This window comes from Orcinus orca, chromosome 8, assembly GCF_937001465.1.
Source record: "Orcinus orca chromosome 8, mOrcOrc1.1, whole genome shotgun sequence".
NCBI classification, from domain to species: domain Eukaryota; kingdom Metazoa; phylum Chordata; class Mammalia; order Artiodactyla; family Delphinidae; genus Orcinus; species Orcinus orca.
In genome coordinates, this window is record NC_064566.1 from 95,460,721 (window position 1) to 95,486,435 (window position 25,715).

At 56.2% G+C, this 25,715-nt stretch overlaps 1 protein-coding gene across 5 annotated transcripts in view; it reads right to left on the reverse strand.

The window, feature by feature from the left end:
- The window catches only part of BCL9L (BCL9 like), a 28,752-nt gene extending 15,126 nt beyond the window's left edge, over positions 1 to 13,626 (reverse strand). Inside the window, exons 1-2 of one of the 5 annotated variants that reach the window (XM_004273324.4) lie at positions 12,624 to 13,626; positions 6,310 to 6,365 (exon numbers count right to left, since the gene is read on the reverse strand). Coding sequence is in view for 1 of the 5 variants with exons in the window: in XM_033434456.2 (XP_033290347.1) it covers positions 6,310 to 6,365; positions 10,293 to 10,559 (323 nt within the window). In the remaining 4 variants the exon portion in view is untranslated. Of the gene's footprint in view, positions 1 to 6,309; positions 6,366 to 10,292; positions 11,232 to 12,623 lie in introns of those variants that run through there. The other 4 variants (XM_033434456.2, XM_033434457.2, XM_012534321.3 and 1 more) reach the window with 4 other exon arrangements.
- Positions 13,627 to 25,715: the final 12,089 nt, after the last annotated feature.

Sequence of the window (25,715 nt, forward strand, 5' to 3'; positions counted from 1 at the left end):
AGTCCCCGGAAGAGACCTGGAAAACCTTGGGGATGGGAGGCAGGAAAACTGATTCCTGGTGGGTGCAGTTTTTAAACAAACAGTGAAGGGGCTTCCTGGCACCAGGCCAGGAGCCCCCGAGATGGGTGAAAGGACAGGGATGGAGCTCTGGGAACACAGCGCTGTGGTTGCCTCTTAGGGGGTAGGGTGGGGAGCAGTGACATGTGCTCACAAACAGGGAGCAGGTGCCAGTCACCTGAGTGAAGAGGCCAGGGGCAGACCTATGAGAATGGAGCCCAGGAGGCTGCTGAGACGAAGCCTGCCTGAGATATGGCCCTCCTCGTGCAACGTGGGGTGCGGGGTGGAGGGTGGGGGGCAGTGACCTAAGGGTTAAAGTGCGCCTGACCTCAGCTGGGGGAGGGAGACCAGGAAGGCTTCCACGGGGCAACCTGCCTATTTCCAGCTGCCCCCACCTTGGGAGCCTCTCCTTGGTTCACCAGCCAGCCCACCAGTCTTATTGCCCAGCTCGGAACCATCCCAAAGAGGCAGTGAGAACACGCTTGGAGGGTCCATGCTTCCACACGCAGTGGGCAGACACGTCTAGAGAGGAAATGGGCTGCTAGGACCCTGCGGTAGCTGAAAGAACAGGAACCTGCTGGGAGTATTGGTGGTGGGGTCCTCAGCCACTGACTCAGGGAGAGGCAGCACTCAAGACAACAAGGTCCCAAGTCCCCTTTCTCTTGGGTGTCAGGACTCCTTGGTCCCTAGAAGCTCTCCTCTACCACCCAGGTCACTTCCTCTTCCTGAGGTGGTGACTCAGCCGGGTGGGGAGGTCAAGGATTCAGAGCCCAGCAGGAAATCTGCTCAAGAACCAAGGTGTTGCTCTGGGACCCGCTGTGTGGGGACTTCCAGGCTTGGGGGGCCTTCCCCTCACCCTGGTTCCTAGCAGCTCTCCCCACTTCCGCCCACCTCCTGCCAAAGGAGACCATGCAAATCAACCATTTTGTCTGGGAGTTTCCAGCCCTACCCCACCTGCAGCCCCAGGGTGATGTCAAGGCAACCCTAACCCTGCTGGGACATGGAAACTCCTGGCCCCAGACCTTGCAGTCTGGGGTCCTGGAACAGGGTGCTTCTGGTGGGGATTCTGCCCTTCTGGAAACCACCAGACTAAGTGGCATTGCCTAGACAAGCCGGAGGTCCCCTCACTTGGCTCCCGTAGCCAGTGCCCAAGTGGCCAGGCCTTGGGAAGCAGTCACGGCCTGGCAGTAGGGTGCCCCCAAATGCTACTGCCCAATCTCTGGCTGCTGCCTTCCCCGGGGGGAGGGGGAGGGGGAGGGGGCACAAGGAAACAAGACAGGGCAGGAAGCCCAGGCAGGCAGCGGGCACTCTGGGCCAGGCACAAACAGCCAACACAGGAAACCACAGCCCACCCCCGCCCACCCCACCCACCCAAAGCTCTGGGAGAAGGGAGTGCCAAAAGCCTGGTCCCCCTGCAGGGGCAAGGGCTAGGGGTTAGCCTGGGGCAAGGGAGGAGCAAGCAGCTCTCCTGTCCTCTCTCTGCCCCAGACCCTACCTCGGGAAGGGGAGAGGAAGCCAGGCTGGCAGGGGTGGTGCTGCCTCTTTAAATCCACCGAAATCCTGAGCTAGGCCCAACCCAGCTCTGGTTTCACAGGAAGGAAAGGAGCTCAGGAGCCAGCAGGGCAGGCAGCGGTGGCTGGAATTAGCCCCACCGGCCCAAATATATCTGGTCTCCGCCTGCCACCCCACTGGCACTTCCTGCCCCCTGGCACCTACACCACCCTGGGGGTGGGAGAGGTCTAGGTGCTACTCCCCACCCTGTGGGAAACCCCGATCTCCCCAGATGCCCTGTCGCTGGGTACACGTGTTGGGAGGTGGCGTCCCAAGCCTGGATTCCCAGAAGGGAGGAGTGGGCAGGGTAGCTCCCTGTGGGCCCTCACCTGGCCTCTATCCTCCAAGGGGTTAATCTGGCCCTTTTTTTTGGGGGGGGGGATTAGGGGTGGCCCAGGAACCTCCTCCAAACTGCCTGACTGCCTGGCGGCTGGGAACAATGGGGCCATTGTGGGAGTTGCGAGTGCGGGCAGACTGCTGGCACAGGCAGTGCACCATGGGGCGCGGGACCTCACCCAGAGCCCGCCTGCCCGCTCTGCTCTCTCCCCCAGGTACTGCCAGCATCAGAGGCATCCTCCCAGCCCTCACCTCGCAGGCCTGGCCCAAACTCTTGGCACCAGCAGCAGCTGGAGGGCCCTCGGGCTCTGCCCACATTGACATCCAGACTGCTGTGACCCTACAGGAAGCAGGGGCATGTGGGCCAGGACGGGTGGGGGGTGGGGGCTGATGAGACAGGATGTATGCCTGTGATCCTCCCGCAGGGAAGACAGGAAGGCCAAATGGGGTTTCTGGTGTCAGTCCTGGCACCCTCAGGCAAGAAGGGCTTAAGGGATTGTGAGAGCAGTGATAGGCAGGGTCCCCTGACCCCAGGCCTCCGTTCCTACACTCATTCCATAGACCTGCTCCCTGAGGAGGCCCAGTCCTGTCAGCCTCGCCCTCTGGGGCTGGCACACTGGCAGTGTGAGTGATGCAGTGGAATGAGAACCGGGTTTGCAGTCAGGCCAACAAGGATGCCAATCACATCCCACCCCTTCTGAGCGACGGGACCTTGTCCATCCCTTCAGCCCTCTGAGCCTCAGTTTCCTCATCTGCAAAATGAGGATCAATACATCGAGTGAGATACTAATAGTGAAACCATCCAACAGAATGCCTGTGACATACTCGGCCCTCAACAAACCACCTCTGGCCATGATGTCCCCTTCTTTACACCCTACATGGCACCCAAATCCGTGGGCATTTGGTAAAGATGGGCACTCTCGAGATACTTGCTCTTGAGTATCCAAGGGATCGGGGCCCATGGGCATCATCCCAGTGGTATCAAGTACAAAAACTTGGCTTTTCCTCTGTCCTCACAGAGGCCAGCTCCCTCAGCCAGCACTCCCCTGGACATCACTGGGTTTATCGACATACACTCAAGCCCAGAGCATGAACCCAGAGAGCAGTTATCCACTCTCTTAGCCTCAGGGCTGTCTCAAAAGCCCAGGAGAAAAGCAAAGGGGAGTTTCCTTTCAACAGTGGCCCAAGTCCCATCCCCTCCACCAGCCACCCCTCTCCCCGACCTACTCCTTGGCAGTCTCCGTGCAGGGTCTGGGCTGGGAGGAAGCTGGAGCCTACTTTCTTGCCATGGGCCTCTTTAAAGAGTGGAGGGTCTGAGAGGAAAAGAAGAGCAACTGGGACAAGCAGTTCTGAAAGTAGAGGTCCAGAGAGAAGACCTGTGCTCTTCTCAACTAGAGAGGGCTGTCCCTCTCAGGGTGGCTCCACAGCCCCCAAAGGGTTAACAAGGCCCTAAAAATAACCTGCTCCCAGCAGGACCTGCTGATTGGAACCCTCCAGCCATCTGTTCCCATTTTCTCCTGTTCACATTGGAACATCTGAAACCAGCCCCAGAGCCCCAGCCCGATCCCAAAAATAGCCCCAGCCTGCCCAAGGAACAGGCCCCAGGGGCTGGGCAAAAGCGGCATGGCCAGCCCAGCAGTGAGGCATGGCCCAGGCCAACACTGAGCCCTCACTCCCAGGCCCATGGAAGGGAGGTGTTCCCTCTGTTCCCAGAAGGAGGTGGTCAGTAGACCCAGGGGCTCCAGCCTACCCACCTTGGTACCAGGCCAGAGAAGGTACCCAAGAGCCCTGGTATCCCAGGCACTCTGCCACATCTGAATCCACTTTCTCCAGAGATTTGGACATGCACTTCCCAGAAGACCAAACCACTTATCTGCAGAGCGTCCCTCTTTGTGGGCACACCATCCCTGCTGCCCAGTGCTGGGCTCCTCACCCAGAAGTTCCCAAGCCTTACCCCCTCCATCATCCGACTCTCATCCCGGGGCCCTTCGGAGCCTTGCTCACCCAGAGTCACTCAGCATTCTCCCCTGGCCTGCCCCAGGTAACACAGGGTTGAAACAGAACTTTACCCAGCCCTGCCCACACTCACCCACGCCGCAGAGGAAAGGATTCTGGGGGTGTCCTCTGGATGCTGGTATGACCCCACCCCTCCTCTGGGCTTCAGGATGGGCTTCTGCCCATCTGTGTGCAGCAGGTGCCAGGCATGCCCATCTGGGCTTCTATACATATCACAGGCCTGGGCACTGCCCTGCCACGCTCAGAGAAGATGCCCAGGCAGGGTACAGGGAATCCAGTGGACCCTGGGCCCCAAGGCAGGCCTAACAGCTGCCATCCATATAACAGCCCCACACTGCTACTTTTCTCCCCAAAGAAGGTCCCTGACCCCTTAGGCCAGGAAAGAGAGGAGGCAGCCATCTAAGCCATTTAAGAACAGAGTGTCTTAATGGCTGTTCAGCCTGGTGAAGGAACAGAGCATCAGGGGATGGGATGGTGGGAGGGGTGTTGAAGCTGATCTGAGCTAATAGCATGGGGGAGGGAGGGCTCAGCCCTGAGAAGTGCTGGGAGATGTGGAGGGAGACAGGCCCTAAGACCTCAGACCCCTCTCCAGGCGCATGGCTATTCGGCAAACTTGCAACCAAGATGTTAGTTTCCCCTCAGTGGGGAAACTGAGGCAGCAAGAAGGTGGGTCTGGATGGGTATTAGAATCTAGGAGTCTGAAGTGTTGGAAAGGCTGTCTCTTTCCCACCGTCCATACTCTCCCCACCCCCATCAATTCTTCCCCTGCTAAAGCCCCCGGGTGGACCATGAGTTCCTGTGAAGAGCTATGACTAATAATAACGAGGAGGAGCTCTAACGTTTATTGAGCATTTACTCTGTAACATCAAGCTGTCCTGAAGGCTTCACATGCATTATTTAATTTAATCCCCTAATTTAGTACTCTACAAGAAAGTTCTCTTGTTATCCCCACTTTACAGATAAGAAAACCGAGGCCCAGGGAAGTTGAGTAATTTGCCTGAGGCACACAGTCCAAAATTAGAAGAGTCAGGATTTGAACTCAGACACTCCAGCAGCTGGGCTATTAACCATTTCACAATACATGTTCACCCTGGTAGCAGCCCTCTGTGCTATGATGAAACAATTGGTGCCTCACCCCCTCATTCCATACTCCCTCCAACCCCAATGCACACCAGGTCCTAGCTAGAGGCCACAGTTCCTGCCCAGGGAAGAGATCAAAGAGAGGCCACCACTCCCCACCCCCTCAACACAGGTGCCTGGCCCACTGGGGTTCTGAGAGCAGAGTTCTTGGGCCACCCCAGCCCCATCTACCCGCAATCTGTTACATCGTCACCCATCCTGGTCCCTAAGAGTCTGGGGAAGGAGCAAGGCAAGTTACCATGACAACAGCACAGGCCCCTGCTGAGAGGCCCAGAGGCAGGAAGAGTCTCCGCAGGTGGGGGTCAAAGGTCAAGTGGGACTCACTAGTGACGAGTGGAGTCCCAGCCCTGCCCCCCCCACCCCGCACCTGCTCAGCCACACCTGGCACTGCCCCCCACTTTTTTCATTGCCTGAGTTGGGAGCAGGACCACTTCCTCTGTGTCCCTGAGGGGTGGTGGCCTCCAGCAGGGAGGGTGGGGGGACTCGAAGCCCCTCCCTCCTGGGGACAGTCTAGGAGAAGGGCCTCCTCGCAGTCCTCCGCTTTCTCCAGCTTTCCCTAGTCAGACCAGGAGCCTACAGGCAGGCGTGTTTGTTGTGAATTCAGGGAGTTGTTGCTAAGTAAGGAAGGAGGGGGGGGAGGGGGGGGAGGGAGGGAGGGGGGAGGGAGGGAGGGAGGGAGGGGGTGGGGGTGGCAGTAGGGAGAAAGCGTGCGTGTCTCTGTGTGTGCCTCTGTGTGTGCGTGTGTGTGTGTGTGTGTGTGTCTGTGTGTGTGTGTCTAGGGGCCAGGGCAGAAACCACATTACTGTGGCCGGTAGCCACCCTGGCTTTGACTCAGCCAGCTGAGGCCAAAGGCAGCAGGCGAAGGGGAGCAAGAACTTGGGATGCCCGGGAAGGAAACCGTACCTTGCCCTCCAGGGGTGACCAGGCTGGGGCTCCCCACCACCCACCCCGGCTGGGACTTTCACTGGAGCAGCAGCTGTGGCGCTTTAACCCTTCCTGCCCCGGCCCCGCCCCCATCCCCTACCGGGTTCCAGGTTGTAGGCAGTCAGCACCCTCTCCTCCGGGGGGAGGAGAATGAAAGGAGAAGTGGGGGCAGAGAGCCAGGAGGAGGGCGCCCGAGACAAAAAGCCAAGCAGGAGGCAACGGCAGAGGCAGACAGAGCTGAGCGAGGAGGCTGTGAGGACACACATAAGCACACAGACCTCTCACCTCAGGATAATGCGTGTCGGGCTCAGGCTCAAGGGTGTGATCTGGGCTGGGGCTCCCTGTGGAGAGAGGGTCACAGCTAGAAGCCCCAGGCCAGCAATCTCTACCCCTGCTCCTCCCAGAGCCCCAGCCCCACCCCCAGCACGCACACCACTGAGCTTGTACACACAGACGGGCCTGCAGCTCCAGGAAGTCCCTGAGCTACTTGGACACCACCCCCTCTCCACGACTTCTGTGGATTGGCTGGGAGCCAGGCCTGACCCAGCGGCCCCACCGCACAGCTCCCCCTCCCTCCCCTGCAAGCAGGAAAGGAGAAGGCGCTGGAGATGCCTTAGAGCTCCCTCAGAGCTCAGCCCACAGGGAGAGGGGGGAGGACTCCCACGGCCTGGCCTGAGGACCCGGGTGGAGGGATGGATGGGGAGGCCTGAGGACCCCAGCTTCCAGCAGCAGCCACCCCGGGGTTATCCTGTGTCAAGGAGAAGAATGGTGTGGGTCCTGTGTCCCCATGTGGTCTCTCTTGTCCCCTGAAGATGCCCCTGGGGACCGGGCTTGGCTGGGAGGGCCTAGGGTGAGAGAATCAGGCTTAGCAGTTCAGTAGGAGGGGGCTGGGTGAAGCTCCCACAGGCAGGCAGGAGGGAGGCTGGTGGCTGGGCTCAGTTTGTACTGGGGGTCAAAGGGGAGTTCTTTTCCGAAGAATTCTGGGAGAGACGCCAACTAGAGCAAGCTGCTAACCACCCCTCCCTCTCTCTCACTGCACTGGGTGGGGGGGTGTCCCTGCCAACCAGACTTAACCCTCTCCAGCCTGTGGTGCTCCCAGGCACATGACAGGGGAGTTGGGGAAGGTCCTGCTGGGCTCAACTTCCAGTTCTAGGGGGCAAGCACAGGGTGTCTGCCAGAACACGGTACCACGTGGCCCCATCTGGTACTGCCCCGCCCTGCCGCCACCTGGGGGACTTTTCTGGGCTCATCTCCTGAAGGTGTCTGCAGTGATGTGTGTGTGCGTGTCTCAGAGACAGAGATTGAGAAACAAACTGAAAATTCCTTGCCAAGGCCCTCCCCCTGCTGGGTCACTGAGCACTGTACCAACCTGTGCCTCTACCCCTCCCTTCCTCCCACTGAGTCCTGGGACCAGAGGCCATGGGAAGGGGGTTTATAAACAGACAACTTTTCTCTCTGCCCACCTCATGCTGCTGTCTCCATAGGCCCTTGACTCAGACAAACAGCCCCTGCCCCAACCCTCTTCTTCACTGATTTGCTACAAGTGCTTCAAGTATTCAATCATAGCCTGAGATCCCAGGATGGGAAACTGAGTCACAGCGAGGCATCAGGGATTCCAAGGGCCCGCATCCCATGCAGACATAACTCTACTAACACAACTCTTGCTTTGGCAAAAAAAGAAAGAAAGCTCCCCTTAGCAATCCCCACCCCCCTCCTGTAAAACACGATTAAGGTCAGACATCAAGAAGGACTTCCCAGGGTCAAGGCTACAATAGTAGCCGGCCTCGCATCCAACGCTTCATATTTCTGGGGTGGCACATCACCACCACCCCCCGCCCCAGCGTTCCAGGCCCCTCTGTCTTCTGCTCAGGCTGGAAAGACGAGTGTCTTGTCTTGTTTTGCTGTCTGCCCCTAGCTAGCAAAGTCAACTTTTCTGAACTTTAGCCACCAAGCTCCCAGGTCTGATGTGGCTGGCTGTTTCTTGTCCCCAATGAAGCAAGTGACCCCAAGGGTAGAGGGTTAACTCCCTTTCCCCAGCCCTTTCTGGAGAGCACGGGGCTGCCCTGTGACAGCCCCCACGATATCACTAGGACAAGAAGAGGATGGACTGGGAGTACTGGGATCCCTTAAGGTGCCGGGTGTCCGTGAAGGGCAGAGGAAGAGAGCCCAGCCTTGGGGACAGTTTATCCCAAAGTCTCCCCACTGCACAATTTCTCTCCAAGGACCACAGAACTGCCAGAAGCCTTGGCCTCACTCCAAGAAACCTCCCTATCAAAGGACAGAGGACTCCATGTCCCAGGGAGCTATGGGGAGACCTGTGGCTACGCACCCCAGACATGTTCTGAGGGAGGAGGATAGAGGCGGCAACAGAAGCGGAGCGCACTGAGTGTGCGCACATACGCACACACGCACGTGCATCAGAGACACAATCCCGAGCACACATACTCCTCAGATACTCCCAGACGTGTACCTGAGAGAGAAACAGACACAACCCCCAAAGACACACATCCAGGAGACCTCTTTAAAATAACCCAAACTCCCCAAAAATGACTCCTTAAGACCCATAGAGGCTCCCATACTCAGAGAAGGCCAAAGAGAGCTCGAGAAACACAAATGACATCAGCCAGTCACACAGAACTACTGACAGACAGAAGACAGACCCACACTGGGATACACGAGCACACACACAGAGTAGTATGCACATGGCCATGTGCTAGCACACAAACTCACACACACACACACACACACACACACACACACACGCAATGCACAGCATGAAGTCAGATTAGAGGACTAAATTCTGGGCTAGTGGGGAGGAGGGGAGTCAGAGCAGTGGGGTGGAGAAGTACTCAGGGATTTCAAAACAATCCTGGTTTCGAAATGCTGGAAATGCTGGATTCAGGGCCATTCTCAGTTGAGGCTGGAGGGTGGAGAGTGAAGGGGAGGGGGAAGACAGGCCAGCGCAGGGCCACCAGCCCATTGGAAGAGGGACTTGGACAGAGGGCATCCCAGCCCCTGGGCATGGGGACTAGGCCAGACACCAAGGTTAGGAGGGGCAGGTGGCCCAGGGCCAAGCAGGGAGGGCCTGGGGTGGAAAGGAGGCAGAGAAGGAGAGGCCTCCACTTTAGCCACTGACTAGAGAAGAAAGAAGGCGAAGGAACCTACCTGGGCCCTTCCCCGACCCGTGGGTGGGTGGTGGTGGCCACCTTCCCCCCTACAGAGTGGCAGCTGGCTCCCCTTCCCCGCCAGCTAGCAGAGCCCCAAGGCAGGCCTAAAGCTAGGGGTCAGAGGGTGTGGGAGGACAGCAAGGGCCTTCCAGGGGACCCAGGACCACCCACACTCAGGGCAGGGTGGGGGACATCTCCCTGGGAAGCCAGAGCTTCCTACCTGGGTTCCCAGAGAGGGGAGCTCTTCGGGAGGCTGAGGCACTACAACAGACCCCCACATCCAGGAAGTCACCCCTCTCCTCCCAGGGCACCAGGATGCCCTTACTGCCCCTCCCCCAACCTCCAGGGAAATTCGGCAGCTCTCTCCCAGGGAGGGGAGGTCAAGCCAGGCTGGGGGTGGGGCTCTGGAGGCCTGGCCCTGGCACCCAGCAGAGGAAATGCCAGGCCTTAACTCCAGGCTGCCTTCAGGGAGGCCCATCCAAGTGACGTGCGGCACCTCTAGTGCTGCAGTTTTCTTCCCCTTGCCCCTCAGCTCCTAGCCTCTGGCTACCTGGCCCTCCAACTGGCTCCAGCCCAAGCTCTGGTAGTTAGAGGGTGGGACCTGGGGAAACGTAGCGCCCCTGGAGGAGCCTCTACCAGCTTCATCCTGGCCCCTTGGCCAGTCAGAGTCTCCTCGCCCCAGATCCCTGGGGGCAGCCCCCACAGTGTGGCTTACAGGTGGGCAGCTGGTGGGGCTGGCAGGCAGGGGCACAGATGCCAAGCTAGAGCAGCCAGGTGCTCAACAGGTTGAGCCAGTCCCTGGAACAGCCAGCCCCACCCCAGGGAGAGCAGGCCTGGCAGAGGCTCCCTGCCCGCGGCACCCAGCCTGTACCCGCTTGGCTCTCACGGCTGCCCACTTTCCCACGGTGCCATCCCCTCTGCCCCCTCCCCCGAGGTCAGCAAGCAAGCAGTGCCCAGGGTTCCTGGCACAGGGAAAGGATGCCGTTTCCCCGTCACCCCTGGGTGCCCAGGCTCTTGGAGTGCCTCACTACCAGCAACCAAGGAGCCCCCAGAAGAGTAAACATGGCATCAGGCCAAAAGGAACCCCAAAGTGCCCCCTACCTCCTCGCAGGCCTCCTCCAGTCCTCGGCAGACTGGACACTCAGACACCCTGGCTCCCCGCAGCTGCCCCCCCAGGGCGCTGGGACAGAACTTCAGCCGGCGGCGCCAGAGGCAGTGTGGCGGCCCCCAGCTCCTGTCTTGCACTCCCTGGAGGAGGGGCTGCTGAGCTGGGGGACTGCTGGCTCCCTCCACTCCTGCCAGAGCTGCTGCTGCCTGCAACCCTGCTCCTTTCCTTCCACCCCACTCCTGGGCTCCACGCAGCTCCATCCCGGCCCCTCCCCCTACAGGCAGGCAGCCCCCTTTGCAGGCATCTCCTTTAATCTAAAGCAGGTGCCAGGCATTCCAGCCCTTGCTGAGTCGACACTGCCACCCACTAGGCCTCTGCCCAGAAGGCTATTGCCCTGCCTCTTCATGGAAGTTGAGTCTACGGCCCAGGGCTCCTGCTTAACTGAAATACCCAGAAGTTGGGAGGCAGACACTACCCAAGGGGAATCACGGGTGCCCAACACAGACTCAATAAGCAAGTTCACTAGGTCGTACATTACCACTGCTGTGATCGATTGTGGACCACCAACACTAATCCTTCTCCAGGACTCTGTAATCTCTTCCCACCTGGACCCTAAACCTCAGTAATTAGAGACTCGGAGCCTCCATACGGACCTCCAGAAACCATCTCTAGCGTGAGGCCCCTGCTACCCCGAGCACAAGAGTCACACTGGATCCAAGGTTATATAGGTATTCTCCCCTTCAGGAGCACCCCTTCCAGCATTAACCCCTGCCCCACCCCAATCAGAAGCAACACAGGTAAGCAGAACGCCTCCAGAGGCAAGTGGCCAGAAGGGTGAGCTTCCAGGCCTGGTTCTCCAAGGCCACTGAGCCTGATCAGCTGAGGGAGGGCAGCACCTTCCGTCCTGATACCAGAACCGCCCCCCCCCATTCCCTTACCTTCCTTTCTCTCCCATTCTCATCCTGTCCTGAAGCTCCTATCAGCAGGCACCTCAGAGCTGATACCAGAAAGACAGGGCCTGAACATGCTCTTCCCCTGGGGCCATGAAATCATGGTCCTGACCCAGAGAAGGCAGCCAAGCTAGTGCTGGGGGGCAGCAGACAAGCCAGGCAGCCCCAGCCCAGAAAAAGTAGCTGCACCTTGGAGAGGCTGAGGAGGGAGGAGAGCAAGGGGAGTGGAAGCCCACCCACCCTGCGGGTCTCATTCAGCGAGCTGCCCAGAGGCATCAGTAGGGTTACAGCAGATACTGTGCGAAGACAGCTTTCCTAGGTAAAACAGGAAACCAAGGCCAAAGATCAAGGGGGCCTCCAAGCCCCTTTCCCGGGGCTCAGTCACATGCCCAGCTCACCTCTCCCAGAGCAACACTTTTCCTCCCTGTAGCAGAGGCCCCCAGACACAGACACAGACCCACACCCCAAGCAGCAGACAGACAGAAGGAGGAGGGAGGAGGGGGTGTCAGAAAAACCCGGAAGGAAGGAAGCTGGACAGACAGAAGCCAATCCTGGCTTCACTGCTCCAGAGGGACACCCTCCAGACTCCCAGACTGTAAGGGACACTCTCCTCAGCTCCCAAGAGGGAGAAGGGGAGAGTAGACCTCGGTGTCCCCTGAAACCAAATTCCAGCAGCCCTGGGACAGGACATAGTCCAGCCAAGCAAGAAGCCCTAAGCCTCCCCTCTCTTCCTCACATTCCTCCCCCAAGAGCTCCCCCAGACCAAGGCAGGGGCTGTCTCCGCTTAGCAAGGCAGAGACACCTCCAAGGAACTGTGTGACTGCCCCCCCACCCCCCCACCCCCTGCCAAGCCCACATCACTAAGAATCCTAGGCAGGGGAGACTCCTCCAGTCACAGCCCCCGCTGCTCCTAGGCAGTGCTTGGGGGCAGAGGTGACCCCCAGCAATCTCCAGTCCCCACGCACCTCCTTATGGAAGCTCCTATAAGCCAGGAGAGGAGTGCTGGGGTGCTGAGACCCAAGGGGTTGGTGAGCCTGTGAGGGGGACTACATCTCCCAGAAGCCCCCAGGGCAGAGTTGCTGCTCCAGCTGGCCCAAGGCCGGCCTTGTTCTCTGTGCTAGGGTGGCAGGGTCCCCTGGCTGCCCCTAAGCCCTCCCCTCTGTGCGCTGGGGCTGCCAACCTGATTGGGGGCCCAAGAGTGGCCTCCACTAATCCTGGGGGCGTCCCCGACCCCTTAAACAGCCTGGGGGTGCGTGCCAGAGGGCCAGAGACAATCAGATTGTGTTCCCCCTCCCCAATTCGAACTGGATCTCCCTCCTCACGCCTCTGCTGGCCTGGCATGACTTTCGCCCTCGGCCCCAGCCCTCCCCTCACCTCGCGCGGGTCGGGGGTCCTCACGCCAGGCCGGAGTTGGACGCCATGACCAGGTCAGGGCCGGTGGGTGGATTGGGGTCCTCCTGCTCGCCAGTTGGAGGTGAGGAGGAGGGCGGGCAGGTGGTGATCTTTTGATCTTGGACGCCTTGATCTCAATACCAGCCCGGCCCGGGAGTGGGTATCCGGGGGTCGCTGGGCGCCTGGGTTCCTGCTTTCCAACCGCGGAGCATGGTCTTGGGCGCCGGGCAGCGGCGGGAGAGCGCGCACACCCGCCCGGCCTTGGGCTCAGGGCTGGGGTCTCAGCCCCGAACCTCACGGCTCCGGCTCCTGCTCCTCCTCCCTTCCTTCCTTCCTTCCTTCCTTCGCCTCCTCCTTTCACTTTTCCCGAGGCCCGCGGGGACGGTGGGCGCGGGGCGGGGAGGGGGCTGTCTGGGCGCTTATTGTTGGTCGGACGCCGAGGGTCCGGGTTGCAGTCCCCGGGCGGCGCGGCGCCGGGGGACCCAGGCGTGCGGGCGTCCGGCCGGCTGGCTCCGGGCAGCGGCGGTGGTGCAGCGGCCCCGAGTCCGGGGCATGTCCGGCCACTGGCTCCGCCGTTCGCCGCCGCCTCCCCGGGGTCCCCTGCGCTGCCGGAGCCTCGCTCGCCCCTCCACTCGGCTCCGCTCCCCAGCCTGAATAAGCATCGGGGCTCTCTGGCTGCCTCCTTCTGCCTTCATACCAGAGCCCGGAGAGGCCCCTGTCAAAATAAGAGCTCCCCCATCTCGCTCGCCTCCTCGCCCAACCCGGCTCCCCCAGCCTCCCAGTGGTCTGACTCGGTAAGGCGCCCGGCCGGCTAGCGGGAGGCAGGTTGGCTCGGGGGCGGGGAGGGGGCTTCTATGCCACTCTCCACCCCATTCCCGAGGACTGGGGAGGAGACGGGCTAACACCATCTCAGGCTGGGGAGAGGTTTGACAAACGTACCCTCCTATCTACGCTGATTGGAAGCAGTGGGAGTTGACTCCCCCCAACCCCCAACACTCACACACCCTCTCTCCCTCCCTCTCTCTCTCTCTCTCCCTCTCTCTCTCTCCCTCTCTCTCTCTCTCTCTCTCTCTCCCTCTCCCTCTCCCTCTCCCTCTCCCTCTCCCTCTCCCTCTCCCTCTCTCTCTCTCTCTCTTTCTCTCTACTGGGTCCCCTCTTCATTGTATCCACCCACATTCATTATGCACTGAACATCTCTTTATTCACTTTATTCATCTCTCTTTCCTAGTAGACCCTGAGGATGTAGACTGAACTTTTTCACTTCAATCCTCAGCAGCGCAAAGTGGATACTAAGAAAATGTTTGTGGAAGTAAAACCTTTGTTCTCCCAAAAGAACTCTATCCTAAGCTCAAAGTGCCCCCCCCCCCACACACACACACAAGACCCTATAGGAGAATAGATCCAATGGAAAAAAAATTGTAAAGTGTTTTAAAAAGCATTTCACATGTTATTTCAGTGTTTGCCACAAACCTGTGAGAAAGATGTTATGGCCCCATGACACTGATGAGGAAACAAAGGCTTGCCCTAGTTAAGGACTTCCTCAGGGTTACACAGCTAGAAAGTGGTAAGCCCAGGACTAGAGTTTGGGTCTCCTTATCCCAGGGCACTTTCCCTGTATCCCACTACCCCCACCCACCCAGGATTAATACCAACAAGTAACAACCATTGAAGGGCACTAGCAAGCCCCTTTGCTCATGCTATTTGGTTCCTCTGAGCTCTCCCCTGCCCCTCCTCACAGATGGTCCCCAGATAGCTCTAGCTCTCACTGACCTCCCTCTCTTTTGACACCTACTACATCTATTCCACCCAACTGAGTACCTAATTGTATGTTTTATCTTGATTCTCCTGTGCGTGTGTCTGGTTGCCCCCAAAGATTCTTGAGGGCCCAAACCATGTCTCCTATGCCTCTATATTCCCCACAGCACTCAAGGGCTAGGTTCATAGTAGGGATTCAGTAAATACTCACTTGATGGATTGATGGTGTCTGCAGCTGGGCACTGGGCAAGGTCTGGGGAGGCACAGGTGAAAAAGGGGGAGAAACCCTGAAAGAAGATAACATAACAACCTCTATGGGTGCCTAACATAGAAGTTTACAAAGCATTTTCATACACACTATCTCTTGATCGTGCTTTGAGCCAATCAACAAAACTTCCCCAATTGCCTATTAACTGCTATGCCAAGACCAAGCTGGGTTAGGGACTGAATCATCACAACCCTGTGAGATAGGTATTGCCCCCACTTAAAGGAAAAGAAACCTGAAGCCCAGAGAGGCTGAGCTCTGGTGTGAAAGATCTCAGAGCCTAGGATAGTACCTGACCCGTGGAAGTAGGGTTTAATCTCCTCTCCCCTCCCCAGGGTCCTGCTATAAGATGAGCCCCAAGACAAGAAGGCCATTTCTCAAACAGGATTGCTTGTTGAAAGGAAGGGTCCACCCAGTTATGTGGGTCAGTTTCCCGTTACATACATGACACAAACCGCATGGGCTTGTGATGATCCGTTTGGCACGATGCCCAGTTCATAGCAGGTCCAGAAAACAATGTTTGTAGGGGTGAGTGATGGCTGTGTTGCAAGAGGTCTGTTAATTGTGGCACACAACCAAGTGTATTCGGCATGTCCTGTGGAGCAGCCATGTAGAGCAGTCCCCTGGGTGGAGCTGTGACTCATTCCCCCAGGTTGGGATGCGGAGCCCGAGCTCTGGGCAGCCACGAGTTCTGGGTGGACCGCTGGAGTGAGCGAGGGGGAGAGGAGAGAGGCCGGTGGCCCATTGCTGGAATGGAGTGGCTCCCTCTACTGGCGAACTCGGGGAATCACCGTGTGTTGGCGCGTATCTGTGTGTCACTGTGTCACGAGGAGTGTCACAGGTGTGTCAGCGAGTGTCGAGTGTCGGTGGAAGTTCGGGCATGGGTATAGCCTGTTCGTGGTGCAGTGTGGGTGTGCCAGCGTTACGTGGGCCTGTTTCTGGAACCACAGAGTGTACACACACAACCACATTTTGTAATACAGTTTACTTTTGGGGTGGGGGTAGGGGGTCGGAGGAGCTAGGGCTGCAGATTATCTGAGATTACTACCTGGGGTGACTAGGACGAAAGGATCTTCCGGCTGGTACTCATCACCGACCTCGTGCAGGTGGGATTCAGGACTAGAGAACAGTTCCTGGGAAGGGACTCTATCCCCAAAAGCAAACAAGGACCCAAGAAAGGGTTAACGTTGAGCCTCACAGTGACTTCAATCATTGGCTCAGGGCACTGTCAGTCAGCTTCGCGGCGGGGCTTGTGGGGCCGCCTTCGGACTGCCCAGCGACCCTCACTTGCCCCTCGACCCCCACTTCATTTCACTTCTGGGCTGCTGCCACGCCCCCCATCTTGACGGAGACACCTTCCTGGGCCCTGGAAAAGGAGCGGATCTGGGCATCCTGGCTTCCCCACTCACTCCAGCTGCCTGGCTTCCTGATAGATGGTGATTATTACATAATAGACCTGCTGGACAGAACCGTGCCAGCCCTCGGAACACTTTGCCCCTCCTCGAAGCCTGCCCCAGGGCCTGGCACCAGCAGCACAGAGCCTGCCGCGCTGCTCTGCCGGCTCCCCCAGCACCAGCTCCATTCCAGGGCGGGAGACCCCGGGGCCACCCTCCCTGGTGTCCCTGGGGCCACTTTCTGGGATGGGGCGGGCGCCAGGCTGGGAGTACGGCCGGCGCCCCGCAGGTCTCGGGGTTGGCCTGCGGAGTATGGTTTTACCAGCGCCTCTCCAGAATTGTGGGACCCAGCTGGCCCCTTCCAACCTGAACTTGGAACTTGGGAGCCAGTAGAGGTGGGGATAGGGGGCGCAGGGGCCAGGGTCGGACAGCGAAAGGAGTTTGGAAAAGATGCGGGGGCAGGAAAAGGGAGGCTGGGAGAGGGGGCCGACAGGGGCAGAGGGGGAGGGACTCTTATCCTGACAGGGCTCCCGCCTTCCCCGACTGGAGGGTTTGGAAAAACTGAGCAGGCAGCCAAGGCTTGGCTGGAAATCCTGCAGCCCACCCTCCTGGGGACACAAAGCTGGAGGGCGGGGGCAGGGCGGGGGGAGGGAGCACGACCCCGGGGAGGGCAGGGCCTCTTTTGGGGCTGGGGGCCCTGGGGCCAGGTCCCTGGGGAGGGGGTTCCTGGCGCTGTCTCCCCGCAGTCTGCTTCCCCCTTCTCCTTCTCTACCCCCTCCTTTTCCCCCTCCTCCCCCTCCCCGGCTCCAGTCTTGCAGATTGCGGGCAGACTTAACTCCTTGCGCGCCAGCCCGCTGGACTCCTAGGTGGTGACGCTATGAGGGAGGGAAGAAGGGAGGGACTCCCGACCTTACTCCCACCCACAGTTTAACACCTTGTGGCCCAGAACGCAGTCTCGGAACTTGGGCTTGTCAGAGCCCTAGAAGGCTGCCTGGTGCTCGAAGAACGACACACAAAACCCGGCACCTGAGAGCTGCGTAATCCAGTCCGCTCTCCTGCCACATCTTAACTGTCTACCCTCCCCTGTCACCCCAACCCTCTGTGCCTCTTCCTCCACCCTTTGGCCACCCTCCCGCTACCACCCCCACTAGTTGCTGCAAAGAGCCCTGACAGATAGAAGGATGCAGGGAACCCGGAAACCTGGGTTCTGTGGCTGCTTCTGCATTCTCCTCCGCATCCCGCCTGGGAGGCCCGGGCAGGTGACCGCAGCCCGGGCCTCTTTGGCCTCCAGGGGGCTCCTTCACACATCTGTGGGGGTAGCTACCCAACCAAGGCAGAGAACGCTAGCCTCCCCCAGCTCCAGCTAGGACAAGGGCCCGAGTAGCCGGAAACCCTGACTTCACTTCCACCCTAGCCCCTCTCCTAGGCAGCACTTCCTCCACCATCAGATTTGCCCCCCGTTCGGCCGTGAAAGACTATGCCTGAGGGCAGTACCTCAGTCTAGGCAGGAAGGGGTTAATGGAGCTCCCAGGCTCCCTGTGAGAGCCAGGTGAGGCACCGCCCATCTTGGCCTTCAGGTGTACGGGTGGGGAAGTGGAGGGACGCCGACCACAGGACTGCTCTTTTGCCCCCTGGTGGTTAGATCTGGCTTAGCAGTCTCTGGCAAAAGCTAGGCTCAGGTGGGGATTGGTGAAAGAAAAACTTTGGAGGCAGCTAGAGTACTCCTGCAGGAATAGCACCTTTGGAGAGAAAGAGAATCCTATGGGGAGGCTGGTGGAGCTCCCACAATCCCTGCCATGCCATCCCCACTTATCAGGCTGCCACAGTCACTTCCAGATCTTTGTCCTAGGGACCCTACTTGTGGGTCCCAGGTGCCCAGACACCTGGAGAAGGAATAGAAGATATAGGCTCTATCCTGCCAGGGTCTCAACCGAATGAAGGGGAGCGATAGAAGGAAGCTGCCCTCACCTTCTTTCCTCTCTGTGTCCAGCCTTCCCAGAACTCCCATTCCCTCCAGACCCCAGCAGCAAATGCAAACCTCTAGCCAGGCTTCAACGCTCCTACCAGCTACCCGGTCCCCCATCAGTTTCCCTCCCCTCTAGCCAAGCTGCCTTCTGAGTTTCTCCCCCATAAAGAGGGCCTCTTGAGGGATTCTAGGTGCTCACAACCATTTCCTCCTATCCCAGGCAGGGCTGAGACCCTTCCTCCCCTCTACCCAGAAGCTTCCCAGGTTAGCGAAGGCCATGACCTTCAAGGGTTCCTTTCTCTTTTTTCCCAGTTGCCTCACTTCCTTCCCTCTCCCCATTTGCAATTATCTTCTATCTAAGGCTTCCTTTCGCATAAGCAGCTCACCCAAGCAAGAACAATCCTGTCCTTGGATTCCTTGACTCCTCCAAGAATCATTGTCTGACCAACCTCACCCACTTATTCACTAAAAATATATCTATTGAGGACCTACTATGTACCAGGCACTGGACTAGACAATAGGTATATGTTGGTGAATGAGACAGACGTAGTTCTTGACTTCACAGAGGTCACTTGACCTCACTCTAGTTGGGGATAGACACATGAACAGGCGAATTCAATTCAGTGTCACGAAGGCTTGCACAGCACTTTGGAGAGATATCTATCTGGGACTTGGGAGTCTGGGAAAGTTTCCTGCAGTCAGCACCATCTGAGCTGAGACATTCCAGCCTAAGGTGTGGTTCTGTCCAGGCAGGCAGTACATCTAACTGGAGGTCTAAGTATAGAACAGGATTCCAGCAAGGGGTCTCACCAGATGTTACAAGAGATCGCTAAGTCTGCATTCCCAAACAATCCATATCTAATAAGTTCTCCAAGCCTCCAAAGAAATGAGACTGGGGACTTCCCTGGTGGTCCAGTGGGTAAGACTCTGCGCTCCCAATGCAGGGGGCCTGGGTTCAATCCCTGATCAGGGAACTAGATCCCACATGCGTGCCACAACTAAGAAGTCCGCATGCCGCAACGAACATCCTGTATGCCGCAGCTAAGACCCAGCACAGCCAAAATAAATAAATAAGTAAAAATGTTGTTTAAAAAGAAAAAGAAAAAAAGAAAGGAGACTGGCCAAGAGTATGTGACCTTGGCCTAGTCAGCCTCATCTCTGGGCCTTAGTTTCTTTAAAGAACAAGGGGGTTGGATGAGTTTATCTCCAGGCTCTTTTTTATCAAGAGGATAGCAATTAAATAGAAGGCTTGGTTTGTTGAGAGAAAAACAATCACATGGCTCTGGTTGGCTTGGGGATGGAAGGCAGAGTTCATAAGCCCCTGAGAGGCTGTCAGAGGCAGGGCCCGGAGAAGGCCACACAAGTCACCTCCTACTCCTCACTGCCTGGGTTGCCTGCCAGTTCTGAGTCCTGGGAACATTTAATTCTTGCCGTCAACTGAAGGCAAAAGCCTTTCTGAGATTTTGCTGGGAGGGGTGAGCATTGGGGGACAGCACCCCCAGAATATATTAATGCAACTTCATTAACTTGCTCTTGTATGTAGCACTATAAAGCTTTTATTTTGAAGAGACGGAATGTTCAGAGGTAAGGAAACTGAGGCACAGAGTGGTGAAAGGACTGGCCTAAAATCACATGGCTGGTGAGTGATGGCTGGAAGAGGTGCCAGGTCTCCTAATTCCCAGTCCAGACACTTTCCACGACACCACTGCAGCACTCACTTCCAAATTTCCATTGGACTTCTTCCTGCGTCTGGCTCATTTCCCTGGGAGGCCATAAGATCTGGGAAGGCAGGCTTGGCCTTCTTATCTGGACGTCCCCCAGAGCCTGGTGCAGGGCTCTGAACAGAGGGAGGGGTTCTCAGAACCCCCAGTCTCCCAGCCCCCCTTTCCTCTCCTTCCATGACCTTATTTACATGCACGTAGGTCTCTGGCTCAACCTAAAAAGGCATCCCTGGATTGTGGACAGAGCCTTGGGCCAGGCATATTCCCAGTCCCAACCAGGCCTAAAACCTGCTCTGTGACTTTGAGCAAGCTGATTAACTTCCCCGGGCTTCATTTTCTCCATCTGTCAAGACCCGTAACCGATTCTAACTCCTGGGGCATTTGTAACTTGAAATCCCAGATTAGGAAGTGCTTTTAAAAGCTCTAACTCTGAAGTAAGGGAGTAAGCTTAACGTTTCTGCCTTTTTGCAGGATTCCACAGCCTCAGGACCATGTCTGCTCTATCTGCAAGGACTGGGTACTGCTTGGGGTTCCTTCACCCTGATACCATGCTGGGTCCTATGAAAGTTACAGGATGTATAACCTGAATATATTCTGGGGTCCCACAGCCCAGATATCAAAAGTAATTTCGAAAAGGAATCCTAATTTTTACTTGTATCTCTTGAAAGTGATCCAATTCTTAACCTACAGCACATCTTATTCAAATTCCCTTTCCTCTTCTATTCTGCTGCACCTTGCAACAGTTAAATCGCTCTCTGCGAACGCTAAATCAGCCCCTCTCTCTGCCTCTCTCTGTTCTCTGTAGTCAAGAAAGCTTTTCTGTCTCTCTTGGCCCACCATCTTCTCCTTATTACAAAGATTAGCTTAGCCTCTTATGTTTCATTATTTTCTTTTTTCCTTCACCCATTACCCAGATTCTCCCTAACACAAAAATAACGTTACCTGTCTCCTGCCTCTAGGTCTTATCTCTCACCTCTTGTTCTCCCAGTTTCATGTTACGAAAGCCCTGGAACTGAGCAGGCCACGACAAGATTTCCAACAACAGGTGAGGGATAAAATTATCTTGGGGCTGAGGGGAGGCAAGGCAGAGGGAGGCTGCGAACAGTCAGTGGTTAGTAAGTTTTTAATCGTGTAACAGATAATAAAGGCACCTGCCCTCAAGGAGCTTATAAAATGGGGACAATTAAAGAACAGTAAAAGATGCTAAATCATTAAAAGATGTGGAGCCGATGCACCCAGTGCAGGTTGCATCCTCAGGCAGACCTGGAAGAGAAACAGGAAACTAACCTCAGGTACAGGGGAACGCAGAGGCCCCAGTGAGGGGCGCAGATGGAGCAGAAACAGGAGAAGTCATAGATCTTGGCGGGAAGGGGTCTCAAAGACCAACTACCTAGTTCCAATTCTTTCTGATGCTCAACTCTCTGATAACATCCCTGGCAAGCAGTGTTTCAACATCTTTACAAACACCTCCAGTAATGGGGAGCTTCCTACCTCCCAAGGCAACTCATTCCATTTACGAACATCTGTTTTTCCTTCCTTGGAGCTGAATTTTATCTCCTTGTGGTCTCTACTCATTAGTCCATAAACTACCTCCTGGCCCTTCACATATCTGAGCTTTAATGACTCCAGACTCTTCTCCTCTTCTCTAGCCTAAACATTCCCCGTTCACTAAAGTTATGCCCACGAAGACAAGTGGCCAACTTAGAGTAAAGCAGGACTATCAATCCTCTCCTTTATTCCAAAAACTATATCTCTAGTAATATGGCTTAAAATTGGATGCACTTTTGGCAACCATGTTATGCTGATGACTCAGACTGAACTTACTAATACCCCAATTCTATTTTACCTGAACTGCTTCTAAGACATGTCTAGTCTGTGTGTGTTGCTGAGATCTTACACAGATCTCTGACCATTTCATCTTCTTAGGTTTTCCTACCATTCTATATACATGGAGCTGAGTTTTGGATCCTTACCCTGTCTCTCAAAGTGTTTACTAACCCTCCAGGCTTATATCTGTGAAATGTGATACTATATTTTCATATACACTATTAATAGAAATATTTAAGAGGACAGAGATGAGGGCAAACCCTAAAGCACACGAATGTTCCTGGTTGATACCAATCCATGGCATATTGAGAAGTAGCAAGATACATGGTGTTGTAGGTGGAATGGGTCAGATCATAATGAACCTCAAAAGCCTAGTGGAAGAATAAGAAAGTCAGAAGGCTCAGAACCAGAATGTTTTTGACTAGAAGAGTCACATGGAAGCAGACTAGTATAGCAACAAAATAAAACAAAGCACTGACTGTGGAACTCCACAGATCTGGACTTGAGTCCTAGCTCTATTGCTTACTAGCTGTAGAACTTGGACAACTTACTTTAACCACTCTGAGCATCAATTCCTTCTCCTGTAAAATGGGGTAATACCTACTTCATAGATTACTGTGAAACTTAAATGAGATGACATATATGAAGAGCCTAATACATAATGGGTGCTCAATAAATCAAGTAGAAAAAGAGGGTGAGAAGAAAATCATGTTTCAGATGGGTTTGTTTTCTTAGAGGAGACTACCTTTCTAGGAGGCCCAGGTGAGGATGGGACTATAGTGTGAGCCTCGAATGACTTGCTGGGCACTCAGTCTCAGGTGGTATAGATGAAAGGGCAAAGGGATAAAAGCATATTCTCCTCTTCAGAAGAAGAGTTGATACCCCTTGGACTCTAGCTACATATGGAGAATGACAGAGAGAGAGGAGTCGCAGGCGGCACTGAGGTTTTTACCCTGGGTAGTGACAGGGAAGTACTGTAAAGAGGGCTGATGCTTTGCGGAAGATGGGTTCATGTTTAGAGTTGTTGAAGTAGGCAGGATGGTAGGCATCCCCATGGTTATGACCAGTGAGGAGGTAGAGAGACTTGACTGGAATTTGGAGAGAGAGAAGTCAGAGCAAATGTATGTGTTTGCCAGTGGGAGCTGTAGGCATGCAGCAAGTTCTCTGAGGGTGAGTTGGGAAGTGAACCAAGGACAGTGCCAGGCAGGACCCCCCAGAGCCATGCTGATCCTTCTTCTTCTTTTTTTTAAAAAAAAATTATTTATTTTATTTATTTATTTTGGCTGTGTTAGGTCTTCGTTGCTGCGCACTGGCTTTCTCTAGTTGCAGTGAGCAGGGGCTACTCTTCGTTGAGGTGAGCAGGCTTCTCGTTGTGGTGGCTTCTCTTGTTGTGGAACATGGGCTCTAGGCATGCGGGCTTCAGTAGTTGTGGCACGTGGGCTCAGTAGTTGTGGCTCACGGGATCTAGAGCGCAGGCTCAGTAGTTGTGGCGCAGGGGCTTAGTTGCTCCGCGGCATGTGGGATCTTCCCGGACCAGGGCTTGAACCCATGTCCCCTGCATTGGCAGGCAGATTCTTAACCACTGCGCCACCAGGGAAGCCTAGTCATGCTGATTCTGACTTGGGACTAGAGAAGAAACTGCCCAATCCTGCTTTCCCTCTCCGCTCCCCACTCCCTGCTTCCTGATCAGAGTTGAATAGATAGACCAGACCTTAAATCCACTCTCGCATCACTGACCTCTGTGCAGAGCCCACTGAGACCCAAACTGTGTCCCTCCATGACTCTCCACTTTTCTGCCCTGACGTGAGAAGGAACTCAAGCTCTTGTCCAGCCAATAGACTCTAGCTTGTTGCTACGATCTTGGACTTCAGAAAGGAGAGATGAGGGGGGAAGGTGTAGAAAGAGAGCTTTGAACAGAAGCAGGCAGGGACAAAGGGAGTGCAAGAGAGAAACAGAGAAGTTGAGTAGGAAAGGTGAGCACCATGGGTATGGAGAAAGGCTGACTGATAGAGGAGAAAAAGAGAGACGGACAGGGAAGAAAAAAAGATTTGCCGAGAAACTGATGAAGTGCAACTGAGAAAACTGTTGCCATGGCGACGGGTCCAGAGGAGGGAGTAGGAATATAAATCGGATTATGAGTTGGGGGAGCGGGGAGGGGTGTTGCTCAAGACCCAGAGGCAGTGCCCCCACCCCAGGTCCTCCCCACCAGACCTCCTTCACCCACAAGGAATGCCTTTCCCAGGGGTGTCCCAAGGCCAATCCAAGGAGTGCAGTGAGGACAGAAGCACTGGAGGGCCTAGGGCTCTGGCACTCCCTCTCCTCCCCTCACCCTGGGTGAAGCAGAGCTGTACTCCCACCCCAGTGTGCCTCCTTGACTCTGGGAGAGCTCTCTCCATCGACCCTAATTTCTTTCATTCTACCTCTTCATCAGAGCCCCGAAGTGAAGACAGGGGAGGGAACTTGTTTTAAACACCTACTATGTGCCAAACACTGTGTTGGGCATCTCAGGACTTGTTTCATTTCGTCCTCAGCACGGCCGTCAGAGGTAGGTTTATCGCCTCCATGGACAGGCAGGAAACTGAGATCAAGGTCCCAAGCTGGTGAGCAACAGCCAGAGTGGGGTGCAGCCAGGCCCATCTGCTCCAAAGCTGTTTCCTCTCCTCCTAGCCCTCTGCCTACCTGGCAGAGCCTGTGTCCCATTCCCCGGCTTTTTCCTGTGCCCTCGGAACAGGTCGGGGCAGGCTGGGGGCTTCGGGGGATGGACGAGTTTGAGGCTCTCATTCTATTCTGAGAGATACAGAGAGTTGGGGAGACTTGAGGCAAATACGCCACAGCGGCCAGACTCTGGGCTAAGTGGGAGGCGAAGGGGTGCTCTGAGCTCAGGGCTGGGGGAGTGGGGAGGAAGGGCTGAGGTGGAGAGGTCCGTGGGAGTGTGGCAAGCTCAGAGGCCAGGCCATTTCCGGGCGATGCTGCGAGACACAGCGCGGCCACGTGGGGAGCTGGGGAACCCGCAGCTCTCGGTTTCTCGGTTTGCAAGTCTCTGAGCTAGTGAGCCAGAGGGACTGGGGGTTGGTATTTGACTGCAGGTCTCTTCTCTGCAAGTAAAGTGGCTGGAGGGGGGAAGAGGAGGGCGTGGCTTCCCTCCCCCTCCCTAAGGCTTCTATACAAATAACAGTTTTGCAAAGCGCACCATATCTGATGCATCATTAAACAGGACCTGGGGAGGTGGGAGAAGGCAGAGGTTGGGGTTATGGCCTGGGCATTTATGCCAAGACCACCCCTCCCCGCTACGAGGGTGCAATGAGATTCGAGAGGATGCTGGTACCCTTCCATCATACCTTGCTGTTCCTCCTAGTGGCTACCTGGTTACTTTGAAACAGCTCCCCATTCTCTCTGGGGACTGGCTTGAGCCACTCCCTAACCAGGAAGTCCATGTGTGTATAAGAGATGGCTGGTCCCAAGAGGGGCAAAACGTCCCTTGTCGCCAAGCTGGAGATCCCAGGTCCCTGCCCCACACCCCTGTAGAGAGGGATTGGAGGATAGAGCTCCTTCCTCCTCAGGCCTGAAGGGAAGGCTGATCCAGATCAGCTCACTTGTACCGCTTCAGTTCACACCATCTCCTCCACGTGCCACCAACATCCAGGACACCCCTCCTGACCCCCTTCCCTGTTCCTGTCATAGGTTCCGGACCCAAGAGGGTCTAAGGAACTGCCCGGGGGTGAGAAGAAGAGCATCTTCCTTGTCCTCCGCCTTCACACCTGCCCTCCCCAGGCTGTCCAGTCTCCCACCCCTTCACCGAATCCCAGGCCCAACTACACCCGGAGCTGCAGGCCTTCAGCACCCTCTTGCCAGCCCAGTCCCGCTCAGTCACCTGTTCCCCTAGTCTGAAGCAATCTCCACGACTCCTACTTGCCACATCCAAGGAGTATGCGTCATGGCTCTTTATTCCCTGAGCACCAGTTTGCTACGGAACAAACTGAAAGTATTCTTCTTTGGGTACCTGGGACACCACTCCCTCCTGGCGCTTTTTTTTTCTTTTAGGGAAGATTCTCATTCTCCTTTGCAGGCTCCTCTTTTCCTCTGCCCATAGTGTTGCTGTTCCCCAGGCTCTGTTCTTGACCTTGTCTTCTTACTTGGCTTGTACGT